The following is a 12,089-nucleotide window of genomic DNA, read 5'->3' on the forward strand; positions in this document are numbered from 1 at the left end:
TTTCCAGTTTCTTCATTGCAGTAAATAGCACAAACATACTTTGATCCACAAGACTTGAAACCTTGGCATTTCATTTTCCTTTAATTTTTGTATCAATTAGTCATCAGGTTTTAATAATCTCCTTCTGAATCTCTGTTGGGTTTATCCTTCCTTTTCCAATACTAGTTGTCATTGTGCTTTAGATCCTTATGTCATTGCTGGTTATTTCTTTTAGTTCTGAAATATTTAGAGATCATTTGCTGAGTGCTCAGAAAGGAAGGGAGCATAGGGGATGAAAAACTTATAAAAATCTCTACCATCAAAGAATTTCTAGTTCAGTGGGGGAGAGATAATATATTTAGAAATGTCCAAAATACAAGCTAAACTATTGCATAGAAAACCTCTTGGGGTTTCAGAGGAAGGACAGATGACTGCTGGTGGGGTTGTTTGGGGAAGACTTTAGGAAGAAGTGTGCTTTGAGCTGGGCCTGGATATGTGAGTAGGTTTTGTTGTGCAGAGACGAGGGAGAATGATCCAGGGAAGTGTGTGGAGTGTGGTGCGTAGGACAAAAGGTGCTGTCATGTCCTGTTGAACAGTAATTAGTAAAGTAAAGAGGGCAATGACAGGTAAGCTCTGAAAGGGTGGGGGGACCCGACCTAGAGTTCTGGGCAAAGGACTTGGGACTTAATTCACAAGGCAGTGGGATTGTTGGAGAAGCTTTTGATCCAGGGGATATCATGAATGTAGACCACTGTGGAGTGAGGAAAGGGGGCCCAGGCTCTTGTGATGATAGTCCTGGTGTGCTGTTAGGGAGGCTTGAGCCTGAGTTGTCAAGGAGGAGCAAGGAGGCAGTGCAACGGGGGCTAGGGAGAAGGAGGAGGTAGTGTGGTGCGGTTGATAGAAATCAAAAAGCAGACGAGTGTGTTTATGGGAAAGATGATATGGTTAACTTTCAATATTCTGGCAGATAGATTCGTGTGTATCTATGTACCTACTGGTGTAATTATAAATAAAAGCCTAGACCTCCAGAGAGCAAATGATGTTGACCCTCTTGGGATGGATGAGCCCCCGTATTGGGAGTGGTGGGAATGAGGGGTCCAAAGTGCAGAGACCTGTGCAGGGTCCTTGGAGAGTTCATCACATTGATCAGGAAGGGGAGGGGCTAAGGTGGAGAGGAGCTGGGGAAACCGGGTGACGTAGAAGCAGAGAAGCGAGTGTTCCACCTGGTAGTGCTGGTCAGTTCTGCACATTACTGTGGACAGGTCAGGGAAGGGGGTAGTGACACTAAAGGCAACCGGGTTTGGTGATTTTGAGAGGACTAGTGTTGCCTTTGAGAGAAGTGCTTGCATTGCAGGGTAGACACCGAATTGCTACCACGCAGGTTAGTTGGGAGTGATGCTGAGGCATGCTGTGTTTTGAGCAGTGGGAATGGAGGAGACGGGGAAGGATGAGAGTTCATCACTCTAGAGAGTAAAAGAAAAGGTTGTGTGTGCAGGGGACGGGCAAGGGCAGAGAATTAAGAATGATATGAGTAAAGGGGAAGAAGTCACAGTGGAGGTAGAGTAAACAAGCTGCAGCAGATGCTTTTTTTATAACAAGGTAATTTCGAAGATGTAAGGAGGAGGAGGTGATTGATGGACTATACCTGAGGGGGTCAGAAGGAGCTATTCTAAGGGCCAGGAGGAAGGTTAGCTGAGGAAAGGATAGGTAAAGCCATAGACCGTGAGTTGGTGGGTGGGGAGCGTAACCAACTGAGCCACATTGGCTAGGACTGTGCAAGGTATTTTAACATAATTGTCATGAGCCTTTCTAAGTAATCTTTATGTTTTTATTGATTTTAGAGAGAGAAGGAGAAGAGAGAGGCTGGGAGGGAGAGAGAGAGAGAGAGAGAGGGAGAGAGAGAAATACCGGTTGCCTTCCATATGTGCCCTAACCAGCAATCGAACCTGCAGCCTCCTGGTGTATGAGACAGCTCTCCAACCGAGTTACCTGGCCAGGGCCATAGGCAATCTTGATATGCTCCAAAGAAGTTTTTGAAAGGATTTCTTAGAAACAGAAAAACAGGATTTTTAAAATATTTTTTATCCTAAAGGTAAAAAAATGAGAGATATTACTTTATCTGAGAAACAGCTGATTGTGTGTCAGTTTCATTGTTCTATACTATGATTGTGGCTTTGATCATTCTGAATTCTTATGTAAAGCTGATTTTGCTGCAGGTCATTCATTATTTTGCAGTTAAACTATTTTTCTGTAAATGTAAAATGAGAGATTTAATGTACATTTATTTTTGTTTTGTAGAATATAGTCAGTATAACGCTCTGAATGTCCCACTGCACAATAGGAGACATCAGGTAAAGATGAAGTACATGTTTTTCTTTTCAGCGATGTGTGTGCATGTCAAACTTTTCAGAAATAAGAATTAGTTGTTTGGGCCTCTGTTTAGTGTACTAAATTATTGCGTTTAACTTTGTCTTACTTTCTCATACATTTTTTAAAAAATTGTGTAACTTGCTGTTTATTGAATTTATAACATATAGATTTTTTTGCTATCTCTCTTAACTGATAACATTAGAACTGAATTATGAGATGCACTAATTTCATGCGCCATACCTTTCTTTTAGGTTGGAGGGCTCTGCAATTAAATGGTCTAGATAAAGTGGAGGAGGTGTGCTTGCCAAAACTGGTTGCTTTCTCACTTACTTAGATGGGAATATTTAAAATTCAAGTAGGAGCAAATAAATTTAAATTACGGAGTAATTATACTAGAATTCAAATGCTTTCTCCAAATGCAGGCTTAATAAAGTAGTTTGAGAATGATAAATTGATAGTTGACTTTAACTATATATTTTTCATTTTGAAGCTGAAGATGCGAGACATTGCTGGGCAGGCCCTGGCTTTTGTTCAAGATCTTGTGACGGCTCTTCTGAACTTTCACACCTACACAGAACAGAGGATTCAGATTTTTCCTGTGGATTCTGCCATCGACACTATATCTCCGTTGAATCAGAAGGTAAACTTGACTCAAGATACCTTTTGTGTGCCCTGAACAAATGTGGAAACATATTATTTATTTTTAAACCACTTCTGTGCATCAGCCAAGTACTGTGGAAGGCATGGGAAAAAACTGTAAGTCATAGTCTTTTACCCTCAAGATAAAGTATGGCAAACATGGAGATTCTTAAGAGTTATTAAAAGACCTTAGTGTGTGAATGAGTGGTTATAGTCAGTAAGTGGTATGAGGTCATTGAGGAGGGGAGATTGCTGTCAGTGGTAGTATCTGGGAAGGAGTCTTTGGCGATTTGAATGTGCTTTGAAAAATGAGCATGATTTGAAAGGAGGAGATAAGTGGGGTAGGTATTTTTGCCTCTAGAAGAGGGAAAGATGTGAGCAAAATCATGGAGTAGGAAAGAAAGCATAGGGAGTGTGCACGTCTGCACATACTGTCACTTCTGCCATATTGTTTTTTAAAATATATCTTTATTGATTTCAGAGAGAGGAAAGGAGAGGGAGCGATAGAAACATCAATGATGAGAGAGTCATTGATCGAGCCCGCAACCTGGGCATGTGCCCTGCCCGGGAATCGAACCCCCATTGCCTGGACCCTAGGTCGATGCTCAACTGCTGAGCCACGCCCGGCCGGGCTCTGCCATATTGTATTAGTCACTAAGACACCAACCCTGGGCCAGTGTTTGAGGTGCTAGACAGAGCCATGAACAGCAGGAGGCAGAGACCCTCAGGGCCATCTTGGGGGTGGTCCCCACAGGGAAGAAGTTGAGGGATCTTGCTATAACTGTGTGCTAGGTGCCAGCCTGAAATGAGTCATGCCATTTTTCTTATTTACCTGATTTTTCATCCCAGCTTATTTTTGTGCATCACTCAGTATTCCCAGGGTTGAATTGTGTTTATGTCCACAGATTCCCTAAGTGCCATTTATATTAGTATAGCAAAGGCTTGACCTCTGCAGTCAAGACTTTTGGGGTTCTAGTCCAGGTCTGTCCCCTTGGGCAATTTATTTAACCTTTCTGTGCTTCATTTTCCTCATCTTTAAAATGGGGAATAAGAGTACCTACCTTACAGGTAGGTATGTATATATGAAGGTTAAAGGAGATAATACATGTAAAGCATTAAGAACAGCATTTATTTTTTTATTGTTTATTTGTTTAAATTTTAAAAAATCCTTACCCAAGGATATTTTTTCCACTGATTTCCAGAAAGAGTGGAAAGGGGGGGAGGGGGCGGAGAGAGAAACATCGATGTGAGAGAGACACATGTGTTGGTTGCCCTCCTGCACATGCCCCCAACTGGGGCCGGGAATCGAGCCTGCAGCCCAGGTACATGCCCTTGACCAGGAATCAAACCTGTCACCCTTTGATCCGTGGGCTGATGCTTTAACCACTGAGCACACAAGCCAGGGCAAGAACAGCATTTAGTAAAGGTTAGCTCTCATCATTATTGTTATGTCTTACATATAAGAAGCTTTAGTAGGTGCTTGGCTTTCATCAATTTTGGTGTGACTCCACAAATCTATTAAAGTTCATAAAAATTAAATTTTGGGTCTTTGAAATGCTCTTTAATATCACTATGGGAAAAAACTATCAGAAGACCTGAAAAACAGTACTGCAACATTTTAATGTAATTATGTATTTTTTTATAGTTCCTGTAACATCAAAAAATACTTTGTACACAGTACTGGTTCTTTGTCCATTACTGAAATTTTATCTTAACTTGTGTGAAACACTTCATTACTTTGAAAAATTGATATATTTCTCAATATTTTTTCCTTTGGAGATTTGGCCTATGAAAGGTCCTATATGATTTTCTAATAAGTCTGTAATATTGAAGGAGATTTGGAACCCATTTGTTAAAAGATGACCAGAATGTTTAGCTTGTTCATAGAATCTTAGAGTAGATGTTTACACCTGTAAGCTTAGAGTTCATCTTATTTTACAGCTTTAAAGATCAAAGCCCAAAGAGATTTGAGTGAATTGCCCAGGGCCATATGTTTGAGTAGTTTGTGGTAGGGCCAATTGAATCACATTTCTGCAGAATGAGACCTTATATTTCTATACTGAGAAGTCAAAATTTGAGCCATTATATAATACTTGGATAATTGAAGTACTTCATAAGGGAAAATTAACTTTTTGCTTCTAAATTATTTAAATGGCTGTAGGATCTTCTCTGAATCTTTTCTTCCTACGGAATTAATCCTTTGTAAATGTTATAGTGTTGGTGACAGTTATAAAAGTTCTTATGTCCTCTTTTTGATGATAATAACATTCTTGTAATGTATAATCCTGAATATTGTATACAGTAAAAATCAGAGTCTGTCCTCAATGGACTTGTTAAAAAATGAAGTACATAACACAGAAATCTGTCACACAGTTGTTTTTCCACACAGTTTGGATTTTCAAATCTTTTTTGGTCTTGTTTTTAAGCGGGGCCCGTGTGGGGGGAAGCAGGTGCTTTGGGAGGAAGGTCTGCTGGGGCTGGGTTGTAATGCAATGAATGTCTCCTCCCCATTTCCTCCCGCCTGCTGTTAACTATCATCACCCCTCTTCTTCCTTGGTCTGTATTGGGCTGGGACTTGGGGATAGTACCTGGGACTGTAAGAGGGGAGCATCTCTGCATAAAAGCCAAATTTCCCTCAAGAAAGTTTCTAAAAGGGTTTAGGTTTATAGCTCAGTGAGTCCATTTACAAATATGTTCGTATGTGTTATTTCTCAGTGATGTAACTCAGGTCCCTCCCTTTCTATTTAGTTCTCGCAGTACCTTCATGAAAATGCGTCCTACGTCCGCCCTCTTGAGGAAGGAATGCTTCATTTATTTGAAAGTATTACTGAAGATACTGTGACCGTCCTGGTAATTTTCTTCTGTTTTATTTCTGGAAGTGGGAGCTCCTCTTTGTCAAATAACACTATTAACCTTGAAATTATTTTTCTTTTTTAGGAGACAACTGTGAAATTGAAAACTTTTTCAGAGCATTTAACCTCTTACATATGTTTTCTTAGGAAGATTCTTCCTTACCAATTAAAAAGGTACTTATCCCTTAAGGCCAGGGAGCTTGGGGAATTGTGGGGTGTCACCTGACCTGCACTGGAGTTAATAAAATAGTGACATGTGCCTCTTGTGATCTGCCTGACCTTTCTGCACCACGACCAATTTGGACTTCTGTGAAAAAGGAAAACCATGGCTTGAGCAGCATAAACTTGTATTTAAGAAGATCAAATTGCAGTCCGTCAGCTAGGAATATTTTTAGTATATCTGTACTGTGGATACTACTGTAACCACATAATGCTATATAAGTCATTCTTTTCAGTGACTGAAATATTTCAGTTTCAGGAATCTATTTTTTTTGTAGTATATATCTAGGTGGGGGTTACAGTAGTTAATTCTACATTTGGATCTATAATCCTTAGGTTTCTTTGAAATGGTATATTTTTGTTTTTGTTATTAGTAATTTATTTAAGTCATTAACTAAAAACTTTACTCTAGCCCTTATAGGTTATGTCATTTAGTAACCTTAAATATTTGATATTAAATATTTCTGGAAAACCAAGAGAAAATAATTTACGTAACTGGAAAGTTGGTAATACTGCTTGAAAGTTTTGATACTTATGATCTAAAACTACCAAAACTTCTAATTCTTCTAAATCTTTTCATCCTAACATTTAAACTTAAAAAAAAAAAAATCAAAGAATAATGGAACATAAGAGAAATAAGAATATACATGTATTATAGTATATTGCCAACTAAGGTTTAGAAAATATGTAAATGAGTTACTTACAGATTTTGAAAGTAGACAAGTAATTATAGTTTGTAATTTCTTATAAAACTAAGGTAGTAGGTTTTAGCTTTTCAAAAATATAAAATTTCATTATTAAAAAAAAGTTAATATGGGTTAAGAGCCATCTTATTTCCTAATTCTAACCTATCAAGATATTTCAGTAACTAAATTCTATGATTTATGCATATGGCAGAATTTTAGGAATCAGGGAATTATGACTTAAACTAATAATTATGAATTATAGTTTCTTTCATATCCTTACATGTTATGGTACTGTGTAATTAAAGTTTTTTTGAAAATTGACTCCAGGAATTTAAATAACATTAAATTGAATATACCTTATTGATTTGGCTTATTTCTAAGAAGAATCTGTGTTAGAACCATTGCAAAGTGGTATTTACTACTTGAAACAGTTATGCATTTTTATTTTCTCTTATTTTTTTCACTATTACATTTTTAGAAAGACTGGGTAAGTCCTTTCTTGATCTAAGATTTCTGTTCTTGGAATGTTCTGTCTCATATGTTCTCAGCCCTACCTCATCAGGTATTAGTGTTTTTTGGCAAGTTTTTGGTCACTGGTTTAAATACCACTTTAATTGACAAGGTGACATGTTCTTTAGTAGTAAGTGGACGTAGCACTCAGTGAAGCTGTGCCGTAAGTAGAGTAGAAGAGCAGCGGCAAGGTCAAGGAAGTGGATGTGATTATCATTCCTGTGCCAGTAACTTCTCTAGTTGTGTGTAAAAAGCATTTTACTTGATCACCTGAAATATTTTTTATAAAATGTTGAGTTCACATGGATTTTTAAAAACTTATAATTTAGTTTTCCACAGTAACCACATAAAATTGAAAATGATACAATGTATTTTATGAATGTTAATGATTTACTTTTAGATTTTAGCCTATAGATTGTTTTCTCTAATTTGTATGGCTTTTGCCACTTACTGTACTAAAAAAAGTTCTTAATGATTCTCTCTGCTAGTTCCTATTGAATTAATTCTCCTTGGAACTCCGCCCATGAAATATTTTTCTCCTGAAAATATTTTTAAGGGAAGCGTTTTTGTGCTGCCCTCAGGATGAAAGGATAATGGTCACATGCCTTTAGATTTTTCCCGTTTAGTTCTCTGTTACTCTGACATTTGCAGCAAGCAGGTGTATATATCATGGTATAAAAAATGAAACCTTAGCCCTCGCCTGGTGGCTTAGTTTCTTGGAGAGTCATATCCCATACGCCAAAAAATTGTGGTTTCACTTCCCAGTCAGGGCACATACCTAGGTTGCGGGTTCAATTCCTGGTTGGGGTGCATAGGGGAAGCAGCCGACCAATGTTTCTCTCTCAACACCGATGTTTCTTTCTCTCTCTCCCCCTCCCTTCGTCCCTCTCTCTAAAAATCAATAAAAACATATCCTAGGGTGAGGGTTAAAAAAAAAAAAGAAGCCTTATCAATGAAATCAGGTGTTTTTTTTGGTAAAATCTTTCTTTGGATTGAGTTGTTTGAGAATTTTTAGGTGGTTTCTTATAGCTTAATTGAAAATTTCAGGATGCTCACTTTAAAAATATCTGCCCATTCCTAGTTTAGAAGAAGAATGTGAATCTTCTCTTTGTACATCTGCGTTAAGAGCCAGGAATCTAGAGCTGTCTCAGGACATGAAAAAGATGACAGCTGCGTTTGAGAAGCTGCAGACTTACGTCAGCCTTCTCGCCTTGCCAAGTGAGTACGTCTGCCGCCCATGGTTCAACCTGCACTTAGAGAGCAAGAAGCCGGGGAAGGGAGGTGGTGTGGCTTGGGTGAGGGAGACCAGCATAGGGTCTGGAATCTGAAAACCGAAAAGTCAGTGCTCCGGCCCTTACACACTTATGAACTTGGGAGAATCACCTCGCTTTCCTTTACCCGTTTTCCTGTTTATAAAATGCAGGTAAATGTGATTAAGTTAAATTAAGGATGTACACTATCAGGTATTGAAGACATGCATTAAATATTAATTCCCTTTCTTTCCTTCCTCTTTTTTAAATGGAGTCAGACAAATCAAAATAATTTTTAGTACCTTTCCAACAAGTAGCATAGGGGAGGTTTAGTAGTAAAAATGCCTTTCGTTTCCCTTTGGTGTAATTTCAAAAAAGTATTTTTAGGTAATTAAATGGTTCTCCGTTTAAATTATAGTTTTTAAACTGATGTTCCTGGTACTGTGATTTGTTTTTTTGTAATAGCTTTAGTGTGATATAATTAACGTATCATACAACTTATCCCTTTATAGCGTACGGTTCATTGGTTTATAGTGTATTCACAGATGTGCATGCCATCACTGCAATCAATATTTTCATTGTCTCAAGAGGAAAGCCTGTACACTTTAGCTGTCACCATTATTTCCCCTTCTGCCCTTCCTCAGCACTAAGCAACAACGAATCTACCTTCTGTCTTTAGACTTGCCTATTCCAGACATTTTGTAGTGTGGTCGTCTGTGATACTTTCTTTCATGTAGCGTAATGTCTTTAAGATTCATCCAAGTTGTAGCGTGTATTCATATTTCATTTCTTTTTATTGCAGAATAACATTTTATTATATGGCTATACCGCATTTTATTTATTTACCCATCAGTCAGTGGATATTTGCAGTGTTTTCACCATTTTGGCTCTTATTGATAATGATGCTGTAGACATTTCTGAACATGTTTTTGAGTGGACATATCTTTTCACGTCACCTGAGAGTGAAATTGCTGGGTCATATGGTAACTCTGTGTTTAACTGTTGGAGGAACTGCCAGACTTTTCCAAGGTGGCTGCACCATTTACATTCCACCAGCAATGTATGATTTCTCCACATCCTCTGATTTCCCCACATCCTTACCAATTCTTGTCACTATTTTACTTTTTTATTTTGGCCATCTAGTGTAATCTGACTTTTTGAAGTGGTGTCTTATTGCAGTTTTGATTTGCATTTCTGTGATTTCTAATGATGTCAGGCATCTTTTCATGTCCTTATTGACCATTTGGAGACATGTCTATTCAGATCTTTTCTCCATTTTTCAATTGGGTTGTCTTTTTATTATCAAGTTGTAAACGTTCTTTATACATTCTAGTACAAATCCCTTATTGGATATTTGATTTACAATATTTTGTTCCATTTTGTGGGTTATTTTTTCATTTTCTTTGTGTTGTCCTTGGAAGCACAAACATTTTTAATTTTGGTGAAGTCCAGTTTATTTACCTTTTGTTGCTTGCACTTTTGGTGTCATATCTAAGAATCCATTGCCAAATCTGAAGTCATGAAGACTTAACCTTTGTTTTCTTCAGAGTTTTATAGTTTAGCCCTTACTAGGTCTTTGATCCATTTAGAGTTAATTTTTATATATGGTGAGAGGTAAAGGTATAGCTTGTCTTCTGCATGTGGCTCTGCGAAGTCTCAGCACCATTCATTAAAAAGACTGTTCTTTTCCTTTTGAATGGTCTTGGCACTCTTGTTAAGACTCAGGTGACCATAGGTGTATGGATTTATTTCTGGTCTACTCCGTTGATCTCTATGTCTATCCTATGCCAGTACCACACTGCCTTGATAACTGTTGCTTTGTAATAAGTTTTGAGATCAGGAACTGAAAGGAATCCTATTTTGTTCTTCTTTTTCAAGATTATCTTGGCTGTTGTGAGTCCCTTGCAATTTCATCTGAATTTTATAATCATCTTGTCAATTTCTATGAAGAAGTCAGATGGGCTTCTGATGGGGATTGCATTGCATCTGTAGATCACTTTGGGGAGTTTCAAGGGTGTGTCTCAAATAGATATCTGCAGTTCTAACCCGCAGTACCTATTTGTGTGACCCTAGTTGGAATTAGGATCTCTGCAGATGTAATCAAGTTAAGACGAAGTCCTACTGGTTTTAGGGAGAGCCCTGCCAGTCTCCATCCCATGATTTGGGGCTGGGTGAAAGAAGGAAACCCCCATCTCTCAGTCATACTCAGTAACAGGTACCTGGGGGCAAATGAGAGCTGCAGTCCTCCATCTGGGAGTTAGGGGGAGAGTGGGAGTCCTGTATTCTTTGGATGTGGCAATCTAGAGTGGGATTTCTAGTTTATGAGCTGGTAGTGGGAGGAAGGGAGCAGGTCTTGGTTCACATACCACAGACTCTCACTGTTCTTACCAAATTATTATAGATTTTCTTGAGAAAATGTTTCATCATTTGCTGTATGTTTTTAGGATCATTTCCAGAGTTTTAAATGGTTGCTTTTTAATAATTTTCACCCGTTGTGCTGGAGAGCAGATCTGTACAGCCTCTAATGCTGTCATGCCAGAAGTGGAACTTTGTGATGTTCGAATAATAGTGTTTTTAGTGATGTATATCAAAAAATAATGCCTAGAGAAAGAAAAAAATGAGAAATGTGTTACATAGTAACATGCTGAAAATTCACAAAGACCTTCATTTCCAAACAAATCATGAAATATATGATCCTGCTTTGCAATTTAATTTTGATTCTTAACCATTAAAAATGTTTGTGGACATGGGGGATGCAGACCAGTTAGATGCGTTTGTATTTATCACTATTATAGCTGAATGTGTCTGCAGTGATTTTAAGAGCCATTATTTTCAACATATTACAAGCAGTCTTCATTGTTTCTTTTCCCAAAAGTAGAGGGAGATGGTGGGCTGTCAATTTTTCAGGCAGAATATTCTGGGAAAATGCTTAGGTTTGTGATGTTGGTTTCCTAGGTACTGAACCAGATGGACTACTCCGGACAAACTACAGTTCCGTCTTAACAAATGTTGGTGCTGCTCTGCATGGATTTCATGATGTCATGAAAGGTGAGTCTTGAAAAAGAACATAAATAAGCTTAAAACCTTCATCCCACTTTCTCAGATCTGCCTGAATGAGATTTAAACAAATACTGCTAAGGCTAATAGACCCCAGATAGAGGCTTAGTAGCATTTGGCTTACGTTGAAGTGCATAGCTCACTGCCTTCTGCTTTTCCCATCTGCTTCATTTCTGAAGGTAAACAAAGTGCTGAAGAGAAAACCTTGTGCACAGTACTTTAGCCAAAAATATATTACACTGACTTAAGGCAGGTGTGTGAATTTTATCAAACCAGACATGCTGTTCAGAAGCATTTAGCAAAATACATTGCACTTGTTAGAGCTCAAGCATGAAAGGAATTGAGGAAACCAAGGTTTGAAGGTCCCAGAAAGAATGCACTAACTTTCCATCATCCTGTGCATTTTTATGTGTACAATGCCCATTTTAAGTACTATTTTGTTCAGCAGAAATGAAGGTCTGTTTTTAAGCTTTAGTTGGTTTTCAGTTGCTTGTGTGTTTCTAAGACTATAGTGTGCTGAGAAGCAT

The 12,089-nt window shown here is 38.1% G+C and overlaps 1 protein-coding gene across 2 annotated transcripts in view; it reads left to right on the top strand.

The window, feature by feature from the left end:
- PPP1R21 (protein phosphatase 1 regulatory subunit 21) overlaps window positions 1-12,089 on the top strand; it is a 54,396-nt gene that overhangs the window by 18,167 nt on the left and 24,140 nt on the right. For both annotated transcript variants that reach the window (XM_016222176.2, XM_087823540.1), the window contains exons 8-13: window positions 2,278-2,330; window positions 2,840-2,989; window positions 5,737-5,838; window positions 5,926-6,014; window positions 8,337-8,473; window positions 11,461-11,553. In XM_016222176.2, coding sequence (XP_016077662.1) covers window positions 2,278-2,330; window positions 2,840-2,989; window positions 5,737-5,838; window positions 5,926-6,014; window positions 8,337-8,473; window positions 11,461-11,553 — 624 coding nt within the window. The remainder of the gene's footprint in view (window positions 1-2,277; window positions 2,331-2,839; window positions 2,990-5,736; window positions 5,839-5,925; window positions 6,015-8,336; window positions 8,474-11,460; window positions 11,554-12,089) is intronic.

Source organism: Miniopterus natalensis, chromosome 13 (genome assembly GCF_054644295.1).
Source record: "Miniopterus natalensis isolate mMinNat1 chromosome 13, mMinNat1.hap1, whole genome shotgun sequence".
Taxonomy (NCBI): domain Eukaryota; kingdom Metazoa; phylum Chordata; class Mammalia; order Chiroptera; family Miniopteridae; genus Miniopterus; species Miniopterus natalensis.